This window comes from Clupea harengus, unplaced genomic scaffold (assembly GCF_900700415.2).
Source record: "Clupea harengus unplaced genomic scaffold, Ch_v2.0.2, whole genome shotgun sequence".
NCBI classification, from domain to species: Eukaryota; Metazoa; Chordata; class Actinopteri; order Clupeiformes; family Clupeidae; genus Clupea; species Clupea harengus.
In genome coordinates, this window is record NW_024880277.1 from 1 (window position 1) to 24,724 (window position 24,724).

Consider the following 24,724-nt stretch of genomic DNA (forward strand, 5'->3'; position numbering starts at 1 on the left):
CATCAGAAAACTACCTCAGACTCCGCACTCTCTGAAGCTCACTGGTGACCTCAAAACCCCTCTCTGTATGTTTGAACTCCGCCATGGGATTTGCCAGCTTTAATCAGAGCTGCTTTGATTACAGCTCATCCCTGGCCTCATTCCATCTCTTCTCTGCACCTGCATCCATTCAGTTTTACAGTCACGGAAGGGCCGCATCAAGGCTACAGCCAGCTTCATCACCTGAGCTCAAAACCACATTATGCAACACCGGTTCTGTATATGTACTGTATATGGACATTATTTCAACCTTACAGATGCCATTTTTTGTGCAGACGAGAAGGGCAAATGTATAGAATCTACTCAGATGAGTTTCGATGTTGAGTGGAAATGATTTTGCATAATGGTCAAATAATTTGGCATCTGTCTGTGATGGTGTTCCCACTGATGAATGAGTTACCCTGAGTTCTCATGACTAAAGATTCACTCATTTGTTTTGGGCAAAATGATACATCCATGAGCAGCTTGTCTTGCCCCATTGCCTTTGGTTCAGCTTCAGATGGAGAACACTCGTCCAATCTGACTGCCTTTATAATGAGCGGCCTCATGTCAGGAGAAGAAAATATCATGTGACGTTTGAAAACAGCACCAGAACCCGGCGCATTGGTCGCGAGCACGGCGCTCCACGGACACACGCGCTCAGCATTCACCGTGTGTTTGTGATTTAAGATGACTTGGCGCGGCGTGCTTGACCCGGTCTGTGTTCCCACAGGGCTCCGCTGATTCGTACACTAGCAAGCCGTCGGACTCGGATGTGTCTCTGGACGAGGAGCGGGACGGGGGCCGGCAGGAGCGTGAGCAGCAGGCTGCACAGCAGCTGGAGAGGGCCAAGGTGAGCCTGTGGCCCCTGAGGCTTCAGCGGAATACACTCCATACAAAAGCTCCACATTCTGTTCAGTAGCCAGCCTTACCTTAATGTGTTGTTTACTTTCTCCATCAAGAGTCAGTTTTGCACCATATCAGGACCATTTGGATCCTATGAAGTCCTGTGCTTATACTGCACTGCAATTTCTCAACCAGTGCATGCCATAGTTAATGTCGATGTCAATGTTTTGTTTGTTTTTTTAAGGCCAAAGCGGTTGCTTTTGCCGTGAAGACCAATGTCAGCTACTGTGGAGCTCTGGATGAGGATGTCCCAGTGGCAGGCACTGCCATTTCGTTTGATACGAAGGACTTCCTCCACATTAAGGAGGTAATAAATGATCCCACATGTGTGTTTGTGAAGACGAAAACAACCGCTGAAACAACCGCTTTGAGTGGAAATAAACAGTTTTGGAAAAGTTATTTTATATGTTAAATTATGTTGAAGAAGCAAGGGCCATATGTGTGTTATTGTGACTTACATTTAGTACATTTATCAAATCATTCTCACAACTTGAGCATTTCACAAGACAACCTTAACCCTAGATGGTATACTATGCAGTATTCAATATTCCAGCAAGACTCGTTTTGATGAATACACTTGTAAATGGTGTGCCATTGCAGAAGTACAACAATGACTGGTGGATAGGCCGTCTGGTGAAGGAGGGCTGTGACATCGGCTTCATCCCCAGCCCCCTCAAACTGGAGAACATCCGGCTCCAGCAGGAGCAGAAGAGAGGACGCTTTGGCGGGTGAGAGCGCCAGCTAGCTGCGCCTCACACATGCCGTCACCAATTACTGTCCTCTGCAAGGACGCCACGCAACTCACATACACATAAGCAGCACGATGTGTCTAAAATGGTTGCTACATTGGCCTAATGCTCGTTAATTACCCGTCATTCCGGTATGGTCTTAATTAACATTTAAAATTTTGTTTATTTACTGTTTTTTTTAACATTTCATTTACTGCCCAGAAATGGGTCTATTCACAGTATTAACTATAAACAGGCAAAACATTTGTTTGTTTATTTGCGCTGTCATTATTCAGAGCCAACTGAAATTCCTCCGTTGAACAGACATCCATTCAAATGCTAAGTGGATTTATTCTCAGAAAAGTAGACTGCTGACACCCAAGCAATAGCTTAAATGGGATTACATAAAGTGACTGTCTCGGATATCGGTACCCGAGATTTCTCGTATTGAGTCCAACAAAGGCAGTGTTGTGTTTGTTAAACACTTTGTTACCGCCCGTTTCATAGCGTGATTTATATTCGGCGGTGGCCTCCCAGAGACTCCCGTTTTTGTCAGGTTTGATCTATGGCGCTGTCTGCCTCGTTAATGCTGTTCCTTTCTCCCCTTCTGTCCTTGGTGCTGTGTTTGCAGTAAGACCAGTGGGAATTCCTCCTCAAGTCTTGGGGAGACTTTCAAACCCAACCCTTCCTCTGCAGGTGAGCTCTCTCGCACGTGAGCTGGCCCAGGAGCTGACCCAGTTTAGAAACACATCTGGAAGAAAGAAACCAATCCAGGAGAGATAGTGCCCCCAATACAAGTTGTAGTTACATACAAGCTCCAAGAAATAAAAATACTGTTTTGCTGTTATAGACACATGGTCTAAACCATTCTTCTTTTTTGGGTCACAGTATCTTTATATGGGCATATTCAATGAATGTCAAAAATGATCTGTGACTGTGATCACTGTTACGAAGGATCACATTAATGAAGGTTTTCTTAACTGCCCACATCTTAGCAGAGTTGAGGTGGAGTTTATTTAATTTGTTCCCGTGCCTCATTATCTTCATCATCGTCGCCCTCCTCCTCCTCCTCCTCCTCCAGTTCAGCAGACAACACAGAGGCAACCTTGATTTATAATACAGCCTCCCAGTGGAGAACACGCTCTGCTCTCAAATCTGCTCTCATATCTGAGGAAGTCAGGAAGAATGTGAACAGCCTTGTTCGTGTTTACCTGTGTGGCCCTATATTTTGCTGTATCTTTTTGCAGTATCATTTGGTACAGCAGTTCTTTAGTTTTGTTATTTTCCCTGGGACGGAAAGCATCACCCCCTCTTACCGTCATCTTTGGGTGTTTGAAAGTGCAATAGTTTAGAACTTTCAATAACATCAATTACTAATACTACTGTATTGTATGTAAATACTGCATTACAACTGAACTGTTTCTTTTCTTTTCACAGGAAAACAGAAGCAGAAAGTGGTAAGAAGTCAAAATACAATTACTAACGATGTGCAACTCCTCATGCCACTTTTTGTTCTTGTTGTTGTTTGTTTGTTTTTGTGATGTTGTGTAACATTCCTTTTGTTGACTTGCTTGTGTGTCTTTTGCACTGGCCCAAACAATCCCAGACAGAGCTAACCCCAACTGCTATCTTTGTATTTCTGAAGAGGCACAGGATGATGGTGTATTGACTTTTAAGCTTAGTGTGGAGATGATGAAGATGATTCTTGTTTCTTAAAATAGCAAGCAATATCCAACACCTAGGTTAATGGTGATGTAACTTTTGACAAATTATGTCCCCCATTAAATGAGGCAGGCTGCCCATTCAGTATTGATTTCATTTCTCAGAAGACATATTACTGTGCTCTAAGCGCCCTGGCATCCCTGTTCGCCGTCAGTATAATGTGAGCACAATGCTGCAGTCTTATGCTAGAAGAACAATCACCATTTCCATTTCCCCTGCATATGCCCATGTCCATTTCAAATGAAACAGACTGCTGAGTTGCTACCAGTATTCTACTGCTCAGAGGATGGTGCTGACTGAGTTTGCTGGTGATTCGGGGTGACATTCTGGTTAACACTGTTTTTGTTTGTTTTTGTTGTGACAGGCAGAACACATTCCTCCCTATGATGTTGTTCCCTCCATGAGGCCGGTGGTCTTAGTGGGTCCCTCTCTCAAAGGATATGAGGTGTGTTATCCCTCACATAATACAACCAGTTACTTCAATCATTTAGTGTGTGCTGTGGTACACTATTTAAATGTATCAGCACACGATATCAGTAAACCACAGATGCCACTTGCTCAGTATCTTCCTATATCCCCCATCACTGCATTGTTTACTGGCTCAGAATAACATGTTTAGAAACAGGGATCACAGAATTGACAGGAGAGCCATTACTCTGGGGTACCCAGCTTTGGATACTGTTTTGAAATACTGGTGATCCCTACCAGTCGTACACATGGAAGTGGAGTATTGATACAAGGGAGTCTTGTGGGAAAGGGATCGTCTCTTCCCTAGCAGTCGGGAGGGGGAAGGGAACGCTGATTCTGAGAGGCGGGGGGGGGGGGGGAAGAGAAGCTGAAATAGTCACACAATCGCAGTCCTCATCTCTGCACCGTGTTGTCAAGGCAACAACCTTCTGGGTACACCACGTCAGTCTCAAAAGTGGAGCGTGGTTTCAAATTAGAAACAGGGAGAAGGCGACAAAGCATCTGAGAAGTCAACGTGAGAGTAGATACACCAATCATCTGTGTGCAAAAAAAAAAGAGTGATTCATAGCTGGGCAAGTGCAGAACAGGGGCGTGCTTAATCCAGGGGATTTGTGTACATTCTAGCGACACGGGGTCTGTGACATACCTAGAAAATGAATTAAGTTAAAAGGTTTTATGATATTGGATGTGTTTGTTCACTATACTCTTTTTAATAAAAAGCAGAAGCATTACATTGGCTTTATGCAACAACGTAATCTTTATCCCATGTTCCCAAAGGATGCAGGGCTCTGTAGATCTTTCAAAACAGCAAAGCCTATTCTGTGATCCATTTTTAAATCTTAAATGTCTAAGCCTCGTCATCCGACAGTATGGAAACCACACCGCCCATCAGACACTAAAACCAACCAATGAATGAGACAACAAGCGTCCTAGAAATCTGGCTGACTATTCCGCCTTCTTCCTCTCTATCATCTGCTTCAGTTTCAGTTTCTAGTTTCAGACCTCTTTCTAGTCGTACACTGCCATACTGCTCCTGTCTCTGACTGTCCTCTCTTATGATCAGCATGTCCTCCTCTTTTCTTCTCACACACTTCCCTGTCCCATGTTCCTCTGCCTCTCCCTGGGATGCCTTGAGAGCAGGTGACTGATATGATGCAGAAAGCGCTCTTTGACTTCCTGAAGCACAGGTTTGACGGCAGGTGAGGAGGATCACACCTTGCATGTGTTCCACAGCTCTTAGCTAACAATGCAGTGCAAAGGCTGGATAATCCTTATAGTCATGGAGATGAATGATGCCTTTGAATACGACAGGAGAAACCACTTTTACAGGCCACATAACACATCTTCAGTACTCAGTGTGCATTTAAATTTAAATTTAACACACGTGTTATCCTACATTTTCTTTCTTCATTTTTCTAAGCCTTTCTCCTGGTTCTATTGCTCTATTCTCCTCATTTATAAACAACTGAACCGTTGTTACATTAGGTGCTGTACTGTATTTTGTTCAGGAGATATACAGTCATTTTACCATCTGCCTCACAACAGGATATCCATCACAAGAGTGACTGCAGATATATCTATGGCCAAAAGATCTGTGCTCAACAATCCTAGCAAGAGAGCCATCATCGAGAGATCCAACACCAGATCCAGCTTGGGTAGGATGTCCTTTCTGTGTGAACTGTAAAGCTTGGAGTTTGCGCTCCAACACACTGCGTGTTATTATTTCAGTCGGACGTCTTTCTCGCATGGGTATTAGCACGCTATTCAACCACATTTACAGTCTCCCGTCAGCACGCCACCCTCTGCAGCTGTTCTGTTTCTCTCGCGCCTCGTTGGAGCGGAGCACTGTTGAAACGCCGGCTTTCTCTCTCTCATGTCTTCAACAGCCGAGGTTCAAAGCGAGATCGAGCGGATCTTTGAGCTGGCCAGGTCCTTGCAGCTGGTTGTGCTCGATGCTGACACAATCAACCATCCGGCGCAGCTCATTAAAACCTCCTTAGCACCCATCATCGTCCATGTCAAAGTGTCATCTCCCAAGGTAACATTGGATGGCATATGACAAATCCACTGCTAACTGTTTACAGCAATGCTCACAGATTGTGTTCCCAGCCTCCTTTACAATCCATTCATTATTACTGCCCCCTTCAGGAAATTCAGACATAATTAATAGAAAAAGTTAACGTGATGGTACAACACAATCATTTGTAATTGAGCGCAAATATAATAGCTGTCACATAATGACAGTAACAGACTTTTGTACCAATAAGCGTCACTGGTTACGTTTTTATCCTAGTACTTGCCTCTCAGTAACTTGGATTAATTCTTTTTTCATTGTTTTGTTCTTCAGTCGTAAGTCATATCCACTGAAACTCTGTTTTTGTGTTTGCTTGTGTGTGCATGTGGGCTTGCTTGTGGGCTTGCTTGTGCACCACAGGTGTTGCAGCGGTTGATCAAGTCACGTGGGAAGTCTCAGAGCAAGCACTTGAATGTTCAGCTGGTGGCGGCAGACAAGTTGGCACAGTGTCCCCCGGTGCGTATCCCACCCACACTCTCTACCTATGCTAACTCTCCGACCCAACATAATGAGTCATCCTCCTCATCTTTACGCCACATCTGTGTGTCCCCCTCAGGAAATGTTTGACATAATCTTGGATGAGAATCAGCTAGAGGACGCGTGTGAGCACCTAGCTGAGTACCTGGAGGCCTACTGGCGGGCGACGCACACATCACTTAGCACCCCGTTGAATCCCATACTGGGAAGGAACCTGGGCTCCACAGCACTCTCTCCCTATCCCACAGCTATCTCTGGACTGCAGGTTAGATAAAGGCTCCTAGCCCACCATTGTTGGTAGTGCACTGTACATGAAGACCTAGGGAAGTGTAATGGGTTTTCCAGTTGCCATCTTTATGTTGTTATGGCTACTAGTTTCTAGTTTCCATGCCAATGCAGGGTTGCTTTTGTGCAACAGATCCTTTAGTTTCTATATCTCTTTATTGTCACTGGTGCTGGTTTAACACTCAATGTAGAATGCAATCTCATGAATTCTTGAACAGGTGTGTATTAAAAGTGGACTGGAGGTGTGAACCGACGATTTTTAGCTACCAAATTATATTCTTTTCTTTGAATATTAGTGTGTGTGTGTGTGTTTGTATTCATAGTAGATTTTCAGAAATTTAACTTTTCAATCCGTCTGTCAAAAGGGCCAGAAAAACAAGCAGAACAATCACACGGGAGAGCTCTCCCCCGCCGAAAAACGCAGTCTGATGACAGCCGACGAGAACTACCACAACAACGAGCGGGCGAGGAAGAACCACAACCGCCTGTCGTCCGAATCGCAGCAGAGCAGGGACAACTACCCGCTGGTGGAGGAGGACTACCAGGACCCTTACCAGGACACGTACAAGCCCCACCGCAGCAGGGGCTCCCCAGGGGGCTACAGCCACGAGTCTAGACAAAGGTTATGAGTTCATGCCGCTCGAAAAAACAAAAGAAAGACAAAAAAACAAATCAAATCCACCGGTCTCTCTTCTCTGTAAAGCCCACACTGAAAGAGCTCTGAAGTGGCTCCTATAAGGCTGTGTCCAGAGTATTTGAAAGTGTAGTACCTCAGTTCGACTCCCAACAGTGTGGTGGCGACGGGCCTCAAAGCCATAGCGAGCACCACCGCTTCTGCCCATCAAAAACACAAGGCACTGAATACTTAGAATGGCTGGATGGAGGAAGTGTAGCTGAAATTTTCAGGGGCAGTGCAGCACAGGATAGGTATGAAGTTAGACGAGGAAGTAAGCAGACCATCCATGCCTTAGGAGCTCTCTCAGTGTGTAAACAAGTCAAGACTGCTGTGGCATGCTGTTCCCGCACCCTGAACTGATGCCAGCATGTGGTAATGCTAGACAGCACCAAGAGCCCCACGGTCGACATGGAGCCTTTCTTTTTCTTTTTCTTTTTTTTCAGTAGCCAGTGGAAGCAGTGGAGTGTGATACATCTTTAATGTTTGTTCATTTGTTCCACTTGTCTTGGTTGGTTGTGAGTGTTTTCCGGTGCTCTGCAGGGAACGGGGGGGAGAAAGAAGAAGAACAAAAAAAACTGCTCACAGTCGCCTAAATGCTAAGCGAATCTTGTGAGGCTTGGACTTTTCCCCTTAGATCTTTTCTCCCGATTCAGCGCCAGTCATTTCCAAACAAAGGACCATAACTTTTCCTAACTGTTTGCTTTTTGCGGTTGAACCAGACTGCATATCGAGTTTAGTGTCTGCATATTGTTCAAGTCCACACGCCAATATCATATATTCTAGGCATGTGAGGACATTTGTAGTGATAATTGATGGGTTTCAGAGTTGAAAATAAGTTGAGTTGTTATAAATGATTCTGGTTAGGTGCCATGATTGGCCACATAGTTAATACAAAAAGCTGAAAGCAAAAAAGGCAGTAAAATGAATTTCAGTGATCAAATATGAATTTCAATGATTTCCTGAATGTGACAAAATACAGTATTGTCATCATTTTTCTATCCCTGTTCTCAGTGAAGTTGCCAGTGGAGAGTACAGAAAACTCCATTGGGTAATGGAGACAGAGCATGGCTCCGCTCAGCGTAGGTCAAGTTTCACTGATCACGTTACACTTGCAGCATGGCCTTTTGTTATCCGCAGAATGATCATATCACAACTTGGTGAGGTGGGGGGGTGAACAGCACTCATAAGGAACTGTACTCATAAGGAACTGCACTCATAAAGAAACTGCACTCATAAGGAACTGTTCTCTGTTAATTTGTCGAAAAGAGCTTCATAAAAGGCTTTTGTGTCATCAGTCTTTTTTCTTTTTCTTTTTTTTATCAGAGTAGCTTCTCATGCATTGGATAAAACGTGATGCAATCTAAACCCGTGACGTTAAGCTCTGTGGTGTGTCAACACTCTCGGTCTCTGTTGTTGTGGAAGGAGGAAAGGGCAGCCTTTAACAGTTGTTTTTGTCTTTTTTCATCATTTCATGTCAGTCATTCTTATTATGATTCTCGCATGAACTCTCTTTGTGATTCAGACATATACTACACAGACATGTCAGACTTCTGATATCTAATATATTAACTCTACACACCAGTGGAACATTAATCACATGACCTGTGTCCATTGTGTCATACAGGCATGCATACTGTGAGGTCATGTTTGAAGGTTGCTTCTCAACATACACCAGGATGATTTAACTCGTTTGCTATCCATGTGTATGTAACTTATTACTGATGATAACTATATCATATGGAATATTTTTTATATAATTTAAAAGTGCTAGTGAGCAGCTTCACGATAGCACATCTGATTGCACTGTGGTAGCAGCAGAAGTAAGATGGTATGATATTGTAGTGTTGTACGTACATGGACAAGAGAACCATTGGTTCACCTACTGGATACACCTGTGCAGAAGTAAAAGCTGAGTGGTTGTTATCTGGTTAGGGGGGGCAAATGTGGATTCAGGGTAACAGTAGTGTGGCACTGGAGTGCAAAACACAAAAACAAAATGTGAAAAACAAAAACTTGCAACCCTGAAATGCAGCATACAAAAACTAAACCCCGCTGTCCTGAGGTGTAGATGCTACAACATACAAACAGAAAAACTTCTGTTGACCTATTCCCCTAATTTTTTCAGTTTGTGCTGCATTTGCACCTCAGCCCTATTCTTTTTGTACGAACTGCAGGTTCGTTTTTGTATGTTGCACCTGCACCTCAGAACCACATTTGTGTGTGTGTGTGTGTGTGTGTGTGTGTGTGTGTGTGTGTGTGTTTGCATTTTGCAGTTCAGAGCTGCAAGTTTTTTGTGTGTGTGCAGGTTTTCTTTTTTTTTTTGCACTTTGCGCCTGCAAGTTTTTGTGTTTACATGTTGAATCTGCACCTCAGGACCACAGGTTTTTGATTTTGTGTTCAGCACTCCAGTGATAGAGATACTTATAATAGAGGTCTTTGAATTTATTGATATCATTTTAATTCAGGTCAGGTCATTTATTTTCTGCAGAGAAGTTAGCAACCCCAAAAGGCTTTTTTGTAGCAAAAAGGTATTTGAAGATAAATACTTTTACTTTGTCCCTTCATTCCTGGTTCATCTTGTTCAGTCGTTTGTATAAAATGTAAACAAATAATTTAGGCATTTCCAGAAATGGGTTATATTGAAATCTTGCTGATATTTTTTTCAAAAAGTCAAAAGGCCAGAGTTGAAAGTTTGACCAAGTGCAGTTGGAGATAAGTGTCCTTACTGTACTAGCACTGCCATACGTCACCATCCATTCCATTCATATCTCCTGTTACCTAGGAAATATAAATGAGTTACTCTGGGGCCTTCTGTTAAGCAATTCAGGTAGATTCACTCTCTTTATTATTTGACCCTTTCCCACAAAGATGTTTTTGAGAATATTTCAATCGACCGTAAAATGTAATGAATTAATTGAATAATCTTTAATAATGCCCATACTTCGCTAACTTGAAAACTTGAAAATGTAGAACCTTGAAACATTTTTGTTGTAAATATTTATGTTGAATCTCACAGAATGAGAGTTATATTGAGAGACCAGATGAGACTTCCCCTGACATAAATACATTCATCAATGTTTGAAGGTAGTCAAAGGTGCTGCTCTCCTTTTAGAAAACAATATTTCACAATAAAGAACTATCTGCATCAAGGGATTTTTGTGAAACGTTCTGAAACAGGTTCTTGTGCATTTTGTTTGGTTGTTTCTGGGTTAAACAGAGTACTGTGAGCCCCACATCTCTCTATGAGTGAACTTAAACTGGTCGGTCTATGTAGTGTGTAGTGTGCCAAAGCTCTCCAAAGCCCTTACACTTTGTATCGACTATAGGAAATGTTGACAAAGCTATATCGTTTTCTTACAAGTATCCCTGCCAAAGAAAACCTCTTCTTTCTGTACCTGCATCTAATGTAAAAAGACGTGGTCATCTGTTTTTAGGCATAAAGAACGCCATTTGATGTTGTCACTCTGTTAAATACTGATTTCTAGTAAGACAGTGTACTTTTTACTTTTTGTAACCCTAAATCTTGTATGGATTTTGTTACATCTCAACAGACCTCTTTTGTTCAGTATCATTTACATGTAACCATGACTTTGTCAGGGCAGATAAAAAAATGTACCTTCTTCGCAATAGCCTATTTCGGTATGCTACTGGGTATCAAACATTTAGTGAATTTACTTTGTGTTGGCTATAACTGAGTTGGATGCTATCCTCAATTTGATACTCACAATTAACCAACTTAAACCACCTGATAATTTAACTTAGTTTTGGAAAAACAATGATTAGGGAGTTCTCACCACTTCTGAAAAGGCACGTTTGTGAAAAGGAGACATCGGGGTAGGCTAAAAATGTCCATTTACTATGCAAATGTGTACAGTGCTGCATGTTGATGCTTTACCTCCCTCTGCTAAGTAGCGGCTTCGTTGGAGTTCAAATGAAATTGTGTTGTTATTTTTGTGAAAGATGACGAAACGCAGTGCAAGTCTGCATGCATAATATAGAATTCTGAGTAATTATTGAGAGAGAATATGTTTTATGGAAATTAGAAGTGTGAAAACTGAGTCTAGCTGCATTTAAAACGGTTTCTTTTTCTAAAATAAAGTGAAACTGAATAACAGCTCTTGACTGTCTTCTCTTTGGCTCTGACCTCTGACCCTGTGTTCCTGCAACAATCCTTGTGACTGTTGAAATGAATAAATTACTAGCCTATGATAAATATTGAGGTTGCTCACCTTAGTTCAGATTTTCTAGTGACCTGAACTTTTGTTTCCCCTTCCAAAATCATCATGAAGAAAACAAACATAGCTTAGTAGGATAGGCCTAAGCCTACACATGCAGTTTACAACTGATGATGCACATTGTGCCGATTTGCTAGACTTGTAGATCGACTGTTATGCCAGCTAAACTCGGGCCAGCTACATGCTCCAAGGTGAGTAGGTAAGTAAGAAAAGGGGTTACGCAGCCTACAGGTAAGGCTACTGAAAATAACCTAAAATTTATAAAATTAGCTGATTACACTGATAATTTTACTATTCTTAAATGCAATGATGGATGGATTACCTTTTTATGATTATGACCCAGAATAGCCTATTATTAAATAATACCAAGTCATGGATTAGTTAATTAGACTTTTGTTATCATCTAAACAAGTTTAACAAGGGAGACAGGACACGGAAAGAAACAGGCAATTTATCCTGAAGAGAGAGTCAGGATGAGAGGAGTGGTAGAGAACAGGGGAAGGGCTTTCTAAAACAGATTCTGATAGAAGCTCTTAAGTCGGCCATTTATCCCTATTTCCTTTATGTTATCTTGTGTTTTACTTCCTTGCTAGTCTACCTCTTAAATTCTCTCTCTCTCAGACACACACACACACACACACACAGACACTCATGTTTGCACAGTTTATTATGTAAATTAATTTAACTGTTATTCAAACTTACTTGTCAAGTGCCTAAATTGTGGCTGTATCTATCTGTAACTGTCCCACAATGGGCTTCAATATGTGTTCGTATACAAAACAATGAAAAATGATCAGGCTTATTTCAGTGCATCTGCACCATTGCATCTATTTAACCTATTTTTGCCATTAATGGCAAAAGTATGATTTTCACTGCTGCTTGTGAGCGTCAAATCACAGTCGTACGTCACACGTTTTCATTTTGAGGCCCCATGTGTCACACTGTGCTGCGGCATAGCCAGCCACAGCTGTGCCCTCCTCGACAGCGCTCACAGTCAGCAGCGACTGGTCCCGCAAACCGAACGCAAGGCCTTTTCCATCTCTCGCCAGATATCGGCTAGTATTTATATGTGTATGATGCTGGGTAGTTAGAATATTGCCGTATACCTACGTGTAAGAAGATGTCTCCAAAAATGTCCATATATCGTTAACTCTTCTCAAAATCAATGACAAATCGTGGGAAATATCTTGCTTTAATGGAAACTGAAGTATTCAATGCTCGCTATTCCAGCAGTTCTTGGTAGCTTGCTTGCTAGCTTGGGCTAACCAACAAGCCAGCAGATTGTTTTCAAAAGTGTCGAATTTGTCGCTGCCTCCGAAGGCCATTGGTCTGCAATGGGAATTCTTTTTACGAAGTTATGGAGGCTTTTTAATCACCAAGGTAAGCCTGTCATTAACTGTAAGTTGTTCTGAAGTGTTTGACATTTTCATACAGTTAGCTAGCTGGCTGACTGGCTATTTGGCAAACTGTATTATGGTAATGTTAGATAGCTAACAGATGAGCAATTAGCTTAGAGCTGTGAACTTCAGTATTTGTTATCCAATGATGCATTCATACATGCTAACCATAGTCATTTTGTGTGCAATATGAATCTCGTGCTTATTATAACTGAAAGCATAGCAGGTGACATTCCAGAGCTAACGTGGTGTTTTCCTGAAATTCTCGCGACATAATGCTAACCTCCATGTAAAACAGCGTTCTAGTAACGTTCACGCCAGCACAGCAGTTGTGACCAGATGTAAAACAATAAGTATCGTTGTAGTGAGTGTTCAGCAAGCCAGACAGCGTAGCTATCACATTTCCTTTCTTGTCGATTTCAAGTTAAATGACTGATGGGACGTTCTTACTAGGCGCCTTGGCTGGCTACATGATTAAGTTAAACGTTTTATTTAATTTCAGCTGCCTTGCTAGCTAGCAGATAGCTTCCCAGCTAACTTTAGCTTTTAACGTTATTGGAGGTGGCTAATGTTAGTTGCAAACTGACAGCTACGTTAACCGCAGAGAATAAAGCCATGCAACTGTTATAGACTTGTGTACCAACTAACAAACCCTGTCAAACATTTATATCTACATATAGTTTTATGAACATCGCCATATATCGATAACATTAGTAGGATATAGAAAGGATGAGGTCGTTGCTGCTTGGCTAGTTATGAATTCCGCCAGCATTGTAAAAATAGTCATGTAATAGTTGGCCAAGGAATCTAAATTAGATTCCTTCATTTAAACACAGGATGTTATTTCCAGATGGTCGTGGTGGCATTGGAGAATCATAAAATCAGGCAATCGGTCACTAAAGCAAAGAATATAATGTCGTTGCCTTGAGCTAAACATTCTTCAGCTAATGTTCCCAGTAATGTCCCATTTACCACCACCTGCTTTGATCGTAGGTAACATTATAGTAGAAACCAAAGGTTCTATCGCTAGAGTGCTTAGCACAGGTCTATAATCTTTATTAGTAACATTTCAGTTTAGTGGTATTATACCACACGGGTCGTGGTTAACGTCTTTCTGTGAGGAGGCTAGGTATCAAGTTTACATTCTTGGATACATGAGGGATGTTACACAATCATTGCATAGCATAGCGATCTGTGGAAATGGAGATCTGATCCAACACCCATTGGGAAGAAGAGCATAACTGAAGTTGACAATTATTTTCTCATTCTTGGAAATATATAGTTTATGAAGTAGAACAGCAGGTAATTAATGCTCTGCTCAAATTTGAATAGCATTATTTAGACCTAATCTTTTACCTCTCGACCTCTCCTTGTGGGGTGTTCTTATATTTAACAACAGGGCAAATGTGTAAGGATGACACAGGTTATGCCCCATACACCAGGTTACTTCTATACACTTAGGCAGGCCTCTCATCTGTATGCGTTTCTGTCCACTTTGCCATTACTTGTGGACCAGACTGTTCGTGTGACAGATCCTCTATCAATTATGAATGCCACGGCTCCTGTGAAATACACAGCAGGGCCAGCTATCCACAGACTCTAGAATGCTTGTTTGCTGTAGACTGGAGACTTTTGCCTGTACTATATGCAGGGAGGCAGATGGCCTAGAAACTTGCTCTAGTATTTCCTCCGTAAGTGAGAGCAAGCAAGTTTGTGCAAATAGTGACTTTGTGTTAACACACAGTGGCTAAAAACCAGGAGCCAGTCAGAATGTAATCGAAACTGTCTGTGTAGAACGCTGCTGACTTGAGAAGTAAAGAGAGATTGCTATTTTAGTAATTAGAGGATGTATGTGTCTCCTGTCAAACTTCACTGGACTTCCTTGGGGAACTAAGTGTTAGGCCTAATACAACACAAAATAATAAAAATAAATCAGTACCCCTTCAGTATTGCAATGCAAATTGTACTGTCAGTGTGTAACATCAGTAATTCCACCTCCAGTGGCTGGCGTGTCCCATCTTGTAGCTAGTCGTTTAACTTGGAGGTCAGCCATCAATTGTACGTTTTTTTTAAGTCTTGGTACGTAGCATACAGCAAACATCCTGTACCCAAAGGAAACTCTTTGTGTTAAGATGTCCGGTGATCGTGCTTTTTTTCCACATACCTATGGCCCTAGTCAATCTTTTACAATAATTTGTTCAGGGTTTATAAACTCAGTCCTTTGAAACCATAGAAATAGAATAGAATAAGCATACTTGTACTGTTAAAACATGTTTGAATTGGAGTTAAAGGGGCTTTAGCCTTGATCAATTTCAATTTCAGTTTAGAGTGTATGGTAGTAACCCAAAAAGTAATCGATGTTAAGGTTAGGGATTTGTTAAATTTGCTGAATTGGGGTAGAGGGAAACTCACAAGCTGACTTTTCCTGAATACTGTGGAGAAGTGGTAACTGACCTGGATGCGTGAAATACACTTTTTTATCCTTCTAATTTTTAGTTTGTTGAAACTGTATGTGGTGTACGTCAGAAAACATGCCAGTTAGTGCAGCATTTATCTAGCATTGGGTTTGTATGGTTTGTCTTTGGAGCTTAAGAGGATCAGATAGCCTATGCTTTTGACAATGTTCAGTTTCACAGTTCTGTTTGCACCAGCTGGTTATGAACTTGTGCTTATAGGGTCACTTTTTAATAACACTGTTTAAATCTAAAAAGTAGATCATGACTTTACCCAGCTGTTGATTATTGAAAAAATCATAATCCAATTGTATTTTGATGTGGATTGGAGAAAACAACTGCAAAACTAACAACCTTTGGCTGCAAATTAGTCATTTGTCATCCTCCAAGTTGTACAAAGGTTCTTAAAGTTTGTATTTTTCCTTCATCTGTTGCATGTCACACTTGTACAAGTAAGCAACTTTTTGTTCTCCTTCCAAAGCTCCTCATTCTCATTGTGGTTGGCCAGATGGTTGGTTTAAGGAAATGGGTCGTCTTAACTATGTAAGCAGGATATGATTGAAAAAGATTACAGCCTATCATACTTCTGCCAACAAACATGTTGTCTAGTTTGGCTGTAACCACTTTGTTTTTTTTGCACAAAAGTGATGCTGGGGATAGAACACTGCGGAGCAGGCCTGAGGTTTTCTCTCAGCTGTTGTTTTTGTGGGCTGTTCAGCTCACAGTTGAGAACAGGGAGTGCCGCTTAAATCTGGGAAGTCATGGTTTTGTTTCAGGCCTCACTTGACTTCTCCACTAAATAAATATATTTTCATGGAATGACCCCCATCTGCAAATAGTTATTTTTGCTTTTGGCTGCGATACAAAAAATAAAAGTTTGATTTAGGCCATTTCAAATATTCAGGTCATGAGATTATTGGTAGGATACATGTGTCTTGAGTATATAGCCATTTTGTGCATGCATGGTTTCTTTCCTAAAAGCCGGGCATTCAGTGCTCTTTAGTGTAGGCTTGGCTTTCTGTTGTGTCTGGTGTTTGGGAATATTTTTCTCTATGACAGTTTTGTATGCATTTTTATGTATTTTCGTGACTGACACATGGGACCCTAGTTTCATTGATAGGCAAGGGGGCTGTCCGTGGTGCATGACCTGAAGCTAATTTAATACCTTGGCAAAATTATTTTTGCGAATTTCATAACAATAACAGACCTCCCGCACAGGAACCTCTGTCTCCTCGGGTGCAGACCTGCCACACTAGAACCTCTGTCTCCTCGGATGCAGACCTCCCGCCCAAGAACCTCTGTTTCCTCGGCTGTAAACTGCTCCGTTCGCAGCCGGGATTTGTTTGCTCTGTTGAAGAACAATTACTGAGCTCCGTTTGAACGTTAATAAGGTATGGTCGAATCATGGTGATTGGCTGATAAAGAATGACTTCATTGCCATGTCCACTAGTTAGTCAACCCACTTATGCTTGATTGCCCTGCTTTGTGTCAGTGAAAATGAGCAAATATGGGTATCCCTGCGCAAAGCCTGTTTGTGGTGATCTGTGCCCTATGAAATTAGGGCCCCAAGGGTCAATAGTAATAGCCTAATTAATCCTTTTTAAAAGTTTGACATAGGTTTCTGTATGGCCATGCCTCGTTTTCCAGCCTGTGTATTCAGGAGCTTTCATCGTGGCGAACCCAAAAGTAGGCTGTCATTTCAGTGTTCTATATGGGAATGCTGAATCCACCTAGCCAGGTTCCGCCTCCTGTTGCTCACTGTGGTTATAGTCCAGAACCTCCGTTCACAAGAGGGATCGCAGGGCCTCCAATCAGCAACCAGTGGGCGGTGGCTAAAGTGCGATGACAACATTGACATGTAGTGTTTGTTTCAAAATGTAGTTCCAGCAATGGCGTCAGCACTAGAGCTAGACGAAGTGATATAAACAGTAGTATCAACGCTGGCAAACATTAAAGAATTGAAGCCGGAGAAAAAAAGTGTGTACATTTATTCGTCACAGGCAAAGACATTGTTTATTTACTGCCAACGGGGTTTGGGAAAAGGCTAATATATATCAGTTTGCACTGTTAATGGCGAGGTAGGACAGTAATCCTATAGTGGTCAATGCTGATTGGTTAAAGGCTGGTCCAATGGTTTCAAAAGTAACCCGAAGTCTACACATTAGGACGCAATGACTGGAAACAATCCCCAGTGGAGCGTGGCCAGGCCCTATCTATTCACAAAGTGAATTTGGGTTTGGTTATACCAGGCTAGAATCCACCACGCCTGGAGATGTTATTGTATAGCCCGGAGAGACAAGATCAAAGATCAGTTTGTGTGCTCAGACTAAGTTCCAGTGTGTGGGGTGTGAGTTGAAAAACTTTCAGATGTCTTGTCTGCACTCGTCTGGCCTGTGAGACATTAGCTTTTAGTGTTACGTAGGTTAAATGCCACACAGGCTGTAGGGAGGCAGCGATAAGGTTTGAGTTTTACTTCATGCTCCAGCATTGTGCTTTTTCTCCATGTGGAAAAGCCCTCGCCTCCACCTCCCAGACAGCCTGCAGATGATTTCCAAGATACTAGATGAGCAAGTAGTGAGACTGAGCCTATGTCTGTGTGCCCATACATTTAGTGAAGATTACAGAAGAAGAATTTCAGTCCTATGACAACACATTTACCTAATTTAATTCAAATACATAATCTAGGAAAAAAACAATTCGACAGGTGCATCTTAGAAAAATGTGTCTTCAGAGAAGTTGCAAAGAAATGCGTTGTCACGTTCTTCCTTCCGCCACAGCTGATGAGCACCATCAAATGCCTGTGAAGCAGAGATTGTCAAATATTTCATGCAGCAGACAGCTTGCACCTGAACTGATTTACCACATTGCCGCTGTTGACAGGAAACTAGCCAGACTTAAGAATGTTATTTGTTAGACTATACCTATGGCTTCCTCTTTTAAAGGGTGTTGGCCTGCCAAAAGCTTAGTGCTGTATCTCCCATTCGATCAGAAGGAACATGGCTTTATGGTTATGCTGTCAAATTCTAGTTTTGGTTCTGCTCTGACAGTTGAAGGATATGTAGGCCTTCTGCTTATGGTAAACACATTTCATAGTGGCGATCACTGTGTTTTAGATAAGTATCAACAGTCCATCATTTAGCTCACAGTGTAAATGTAATATATAGGCTGTAACCTCGTAGTTTAGAGGTTATGGTGGTAGGCCTAGTTCTTTATATTCATTTAAGTTCTTCAACTGACATGCCTGTCAGCCTGTGTCTTTTGCCCTGAAGTCTTCCTTGTAAGTGGTCCATATATGCTAAAAAGTCTAAGACCAAAGTCCATAACATGTTGGTTCACTGTGAATTTAACTTTGTACAGCCTAGGCTTATACGATCATAAAACAAGAAATGTCTACATAATTGGGACTTGCCTTAAGAGGGGCTTGCCTGGTTCAAAGCAGCAGTAGTAAATTGCTAGACATAATTGTCTGATTCTGCAGACTGAACCAGATATACCACATAGCCTCCTAGCAGCAAACAATAGCCTGTTCCCTTTTATGTTTGTTTAACATTTCTGACAGATGACGTCACACTTTGACCTCCTCCATAGTCTTTTTTGTTTTTGAATGAATGAATGAAAACAGGACTTGGACTGGGTGTATGATGTATGTAGAACCAGAAGAAAGACAGGAAATGCAAACAAATGAGCTCACCAGACAAGGCAAAGTTTGCCCTGCCGTGACCAGAAATATCCCTGTTGCCACTTTATTGCACAGTGCTGTTTCAGTTTTATGTCTAAGACTTTGACATCTTGTAAACTGAGGTGGAGCGGAGCTGTTTTGCGCTTTATGTTTAACAGAGGATTTTATGCTTTTTATTATGTAGGTTTGCAACACCTGCACCTTTCAGTATCCACCAGTTATGCAGGAACATTTGTTAATTAATGCATCCAAATACAAAAGCAAGGAAGAAACTTGGAATTGGGTCAGGGTATGTTTGCATGTAGGTTATATGGACATCCAGTTTTCATTCAGATGACTCAATGTTTGTGAAGACAATTGAATGCATAGGGTGTTAGCATCTGGACTGAAGATAAAATGAATGAGTTGGCTAGCAAGTTTTAATCCAGTAATCTGTCTCAGAAACACTGGAAGCCAAACTAATAACAATATGAGACACTAATTTCTTGAAACCAGTTCAGTATAGCATTTCAGAAAACACCCCACCAGTTAAAATAGTTTAGGCTGGAGAGATTAAAATAGACAAAGTTCTGCAATGTCTGCTAAGTGAAAACAATGATGCAAGTCACATGTTGGCATAACATTATTAAGCAATATTACTCAAGTGAGAGTGGGCACAAGGCCTCGAATCACAGCCATGAGGATATCCTTTACTAACTCCAGGAACATTTTCCGTTTTTTTTTTTTTTTTTCAAGTTTGATTCATATCTCTACTCCAACAAATAGTTCTAACCAGAGAGTTCAGCATCAAACGTTGCCAAACAATAAGTAGGCCTACTGTCACTCTACGGCCAAGTAGTGTCAGAAAGGCCACTTGTGCATATTCATTTGTACACTCACCTGCCCTATTTCCTCCATTTCATCACTCAAAAACTGTCAAATGTAACATTGTAATATCGCTGCCTGGCATTTTGTTCCTTCACTTTGAATGAATGGAATGTTGACGCCATACACGTCAACGGTTAAAGTATATCAAAGAGGGAGTGATTACTAGCGCTGACGAGTCTCAGTGAGGTTGTTCCAGGGTATCCTGACTCATGGAATTACTCTTGTCCAATCAAAAGTGAATAAATCGACTGGATCTAAGTGTTGCATAAACCTCCATATCAATTAATTTTGCTGAAAAGAGTGTTTGACTTACTCGTTAGAGATTAGCCCAGGTTCATGTGGGTAACCACAGTCTGTTGACGAGCAGAGACTGAGAGTGCGGAGTCCAGCCCACGGCGGCTTGTGTGGGTCTCTGACTGATTTATGCCCATTACAGTGGCCGGCTGTGGGAGGTGGGGGTCCCTTTTGAAGATGATTCATCATTGAAGCTGTAAAGGGCCAACAATGTCCACAGTGTTTCAAGAAGTACAAAGAGACCTTTACTGGCTTGACAGTGTTTTACAATGTTGTCTGTATCTGCCTAAAAATCAAGATTAAACTACTGGTAAATGGAGCTGCAGTTCATTGGTTCTTCCTTTTATGGTAAAACAGTAAAGTGGTGTCATTAACCTCAAAGCTTTTCTTAAGTTGTCTGATCTAAACCTATATCATTCCTGTCCACAACTACCCTAGTTCTAGAGAAGACTTTCATTATTGTTGATGGAGTAGTGTGAATGCCACATTGTTTTTATAGGCATGGTACATGGTACAGGTCTGTTATGAAAGCGCTCTTCATGTTCTGAGTACTCCATTATGTGTTTCAGAGCACAAGGTCATTATTGTGGGCCTGGACAATGCGGGGAAGACGACCATTCTTTATCAGTTGTAAGTACTGACCTGACTTTTAGCCTTTTTGACTGCCTTTGTCAATAAAGGAAATGGTAGTGCAAAGGCTGGTGAGCTAAAGGAAATCCTTCAACTGTTACTTTTGGGTGATCTTGCTAAAGGTGTTGCATACAAAGTATGACACGCATGATCCTTTTTAGTTTCTTATCCGTAGAGAAGGAACCGTAGTGAAAAGAAATATTCATATTGGACAAGCAATTGGACATCACTGGAGGATTGATAAATGTGTTAATTTGCTCTCTTTTCCTCAGCTCAATGAACGAGGTAGTGCACACGTCGCCAACAATAGGCAGCAACGTGGAAGAGATCGTGGTCAACAACACCCACTTCCTCATGTGGGACATCGGGGGTCAGGAGTCCCTGCGCTCGTCCTGGAACACCTACTACACAAACACAGAGGTGAGACATCTCACTAGTGCTCTCATGTATACAGAGCCTGAGTTGAGACATCTCACTAGTGCTCTCATGTATACAGAACCTGAGTTGAGACATCTCACTAGTGCTCTCGTGTATATAGAACCTGAGGTGAAACATCTCACTAGTGCTCTCGTGTATACACACAAACTCTGAGGTGAGACATCTCACTAGTGCTCTTGTGTATACACACAAACACTGAGGTGAGACATCTCACTAGTGCTCTCGTGTATACAGAACAGTCACAAGCACATATAAAAGTAGGGCTGCAGCGGTATAGACATATCTTTACCGCGGTTTTCAAAGAAAGCCACCTTCCGGTTTGCTGTAATACCTCTACCAAACTTCTACCTGTACCTCACTTGTAAGTAGCTTTGGCTTAAAGAATGTAGCTAATGTAAAGGATGTTTTTATGTTTGCCTGTGGTGAGACATCTCACTAAACTGTCATGCTGGGTATGTAACATAAATGTTGTGCTGTTGCCATGGCTACAGCTAACCTTCAACATTGTTCCTCAGAATCTGAGGGGATTCCCTTAGTTACACACCCAGCTGCTCTGCCATTGGGAGATACCATGGCGACGAGTGACCATGCTTTGCAGACGTTCTAGCTTTTTCTGCTTGGTGTACTGAAGCACATACGTACCTTTGTTGTTTCCCCCTCACTCAACCTGTTGTTCTGTTATCTTGTCATAGTTTGTGATCGTGGTGGTTGACAGCACAGACAGAGAGCGGATCTCTGTGACCAGAGAAGAGCTGTACAGAATGCTTGCACATGAAGTAAGTCCAGCCGCTGTGTGTCTTTGTTTTGTCTCGTTTTAAACATTTTTTTTTAAACATTTGGTAATGCCAGAATTTGAATCACACATATGCATTCTTTTTTACAAAGCTGCAGAAACAGTGCTGCTGGAGAGATGTGTCTTTGAAGTGCCATTCTTAAATGTAGTCACAGCAGACTAGCATCTGTGTCCTAAGACCCAGTCTGTTTTTTCAGTTCCCTTTCAGACTTTCTATTTGAGTTCAACATCAGGCCAGTGTTGTCTTTAGAGCCTTGCTATTAGAGGTTTCACTAAAGAGGTGCCATATAACATGTTCTCCAATTACAAACTTGAACCAAAGCCCAGTCTTACTGTGAGATATGTTGTGACACAAACCATGAAGGAGGACTTGAGAAGCTGCAGCGTCTCCCCTTAGGCAGAGCAGACTACTTTTTTGCTGAGGATTACTTGAGTTAGCTGCTATTTGTGTGATGTTACTGTTGTGTCTACTTTAAAATCTGTCTCTAGTTGGCTGCTTAAACAGACACTTTCTACGCCCTTTTTACCCAGGACCTGAAGAAGGCTGGCTTGTTGATCTTCGCCAATAAACAGGACGTGAAGGGTTGCATGACGGTGGCGGAGATCTCCCAGAGCCTGCAGCTCACCTCGGTGAAGGACCACCAGTGGCACATCCAGGCCTGCTGTGCCCTCACTGGAGAGGGGTAAGACACAGAGTGCTCCAGGGTAGAGGGACAGACACAGAGCTGTGCTCCACGGTAGAGGGACAGACACAGAGCTGCTTGTTATAGAAAGAATCACTGAAATGTCTGTCCTGTTTATTTAAAATGGACTACTTTCAGTGACCTGATTGAGTGAATGTGGAATATTTTTTTTCTTTCCTGGACCAACTAACTTTAGGGAATGAATGGGAGGTTGCAGTGGGAAAAACTCAATGGGCCCTAATTTCATTGATGGGCAACGAGCTAAGTCCTAAAGAACTAAAGCTATTGTGTGACACGTGGGAGCATTGGGCTGAACGAAGTTCTGCAATTAGCTTTAGTTCATGCGCAGCAGACTTTGCTCATTGCTTTGTACGTTGGCAGTTGTCTGTCAATGAAATTAGGACACAACGTATTCAGGATTGTATAAACATATGATGTGCCATTTTTTGTAACAGAGATGAGAACTTATTGTCCTATTGTCCTCCAGGTTATGTCAGGGCCTGGAGTGGATGATGTCCCGGCTGCGAGTGAGATGACCTCTGACCCCTAGCGTGCAGTGGGTTCACTCTCTGATTTACAGGCGTGACGGGGGCCGGCTGCTGCTCAGCTCACTGTGAAGGTGACCCGGTGATGTCACCAGGACTCATGGTTTTATTTATTTACAGATCACTGCTAAGAACTGCAAACAACCACACCGCCACACAACAAAAACAAAACCCAAATCCTTGGACTTTCAGGATCAATGAATTCACACCAACCCAATCCCAATGTTTTATTTTATGATTTTTTTTTTTGGTTTTGTTTTGATTTTGGTCTTGATTATGTTTCTTTCCGTTTCCTGCACGGTTTACCCTGTCATAAAGATAGGAGAGGGGAAAATGAGAATGGATCCAACAGTAGATGCAGGGGAGAGCTGTGAAGAGGACTCCAAGTTGAGTGAACATGTCCGTCTGGAGTGGCCTTGCAGTGCTGCCAGCCTGCTGGAGATTGTGTTGCCCTGTGTGTACAGTCCAGTATTTGCATTAACCTTGTGCCTGCCTCAGAGCCCATTGGCATAAAGGGCTGAAGAGACAAGCTCAGAGCCAAGAGGGGAATCTCCTTCTCTGCTCATGTAAAATACAGTGAAATAAAGTGTTTTTATCTGTCATTGCTGCTGTTGTTGCAGTTTGTTATGTATTTGATCTTTGACAATGTTTTTCAGTGTACGGAACATTTTGTTTCCTAGAAAAGTGTCATTGAAAGTGAAATTTTCAGACTACCAACTGTTCTTGGTTCCCAGGCTAGCAGAAAACAGGTAGATCCAGTGGGTTGGAAGTAATCCAAAAATGTTTTGAAGTATTTTCAAAACCAGTATTTGTGGGCTTTTATTAGTCACTGCACATAAATAATCTGAAATGAGTGTTCATGTTGTTGATCAAACGGTGAAGTGTGAATCACCCTCAGTCCTCAAGAGGGCAGCGTTTTTTTACTTCGTCATTGACAACACATTCATAGTCCTGAATAGGAGGTAGGAACAGACACCGGGGAGGCCAGGGGGCATTTCAAGAAGGTGGTTTAGTGACAAACAAACAGAGTTAACTCCGAGTAAGTGGTACACCTCCAAAAAAGAAGAGCCTTATGGCTTTGTTTTGCTAGGAGAATGAAGCCATAGGGCTTTTTCTAGGAGGTTTGTCACTTAATTTACTCAGGTTTGTCACTAAACCATTTACTTGTATGTAATACCCCCCCTGGTCTCAACAGGTTCACTTGTATCTAGTAGTGTAAATACAGTCATTTCAAGTCAGATTAGAGGTGTAAAGTATGTGCTTAAACTACACAAGTATATTGCTGAAAGGTTTGGAGAGTTCTCAACCATAAACCTCTAGTTTTCAAATGCACAGATTAGAGCGCCCACACTGTTG

General features: G+C 41.9%; 2 protein-coding genes across 2 annotated transcripts; both read left to right on the plus strand.

Moving 5' to 3' along the window:
• Nucleotides 1-736: 736 nt before the first annotated feature.
• Nucleotides 737-11,468, plus strand: cacnb4a (calcium channel, voltage-dependent, beta 4a subunit; the record flags this gene model as incomplete). Its single annotated transcript, XM_042706430.1, has 12 exons — nt 737-871; nt 1,109-1,231; nt 1,525-1,652; nt 2,284-2,348; nt 3,090-3,109; nt 3,739-3,819; nt 4,983-5,041; nt 5,388-5,497; nt 5,729-5,880; nt 6,277-6,372; nt 6,473-6,658; nt 7,044-11,468. Coding segments are annotated over 12 exons (1,419 nt in total), but the record flags the coding sequence as incomplete, so codon positions are not given.
• A 1,061-nt stretch (nt 11,469-12,529) lies between these two features.
• Nucleotides 12,530-23,970, plus strand: arl5a (ADP-ribosylation factor-like 5A). Its single transcript, XM_042706431.1, has 6 exons — nt 12,530-12,969; nt 20,849-20,909; nt 21,182-21,329; nt 22,040-22,123; nt 22,672-22,823; nt 23,311-23,970. Exons 1-6 carry the CDS (start codon nt 12,924-12,926, stop codon nt 23,357-23,359), a joined length of 540 nt encoding a protein of 179 aa, XP_042562365.1. The 5' UTR covers nt 12,530-12,923; the 3' UTR covers nt 23,360-23,970.
• Nucleotides 23,971-24,724: the final 754 nt, after the last annotated feature.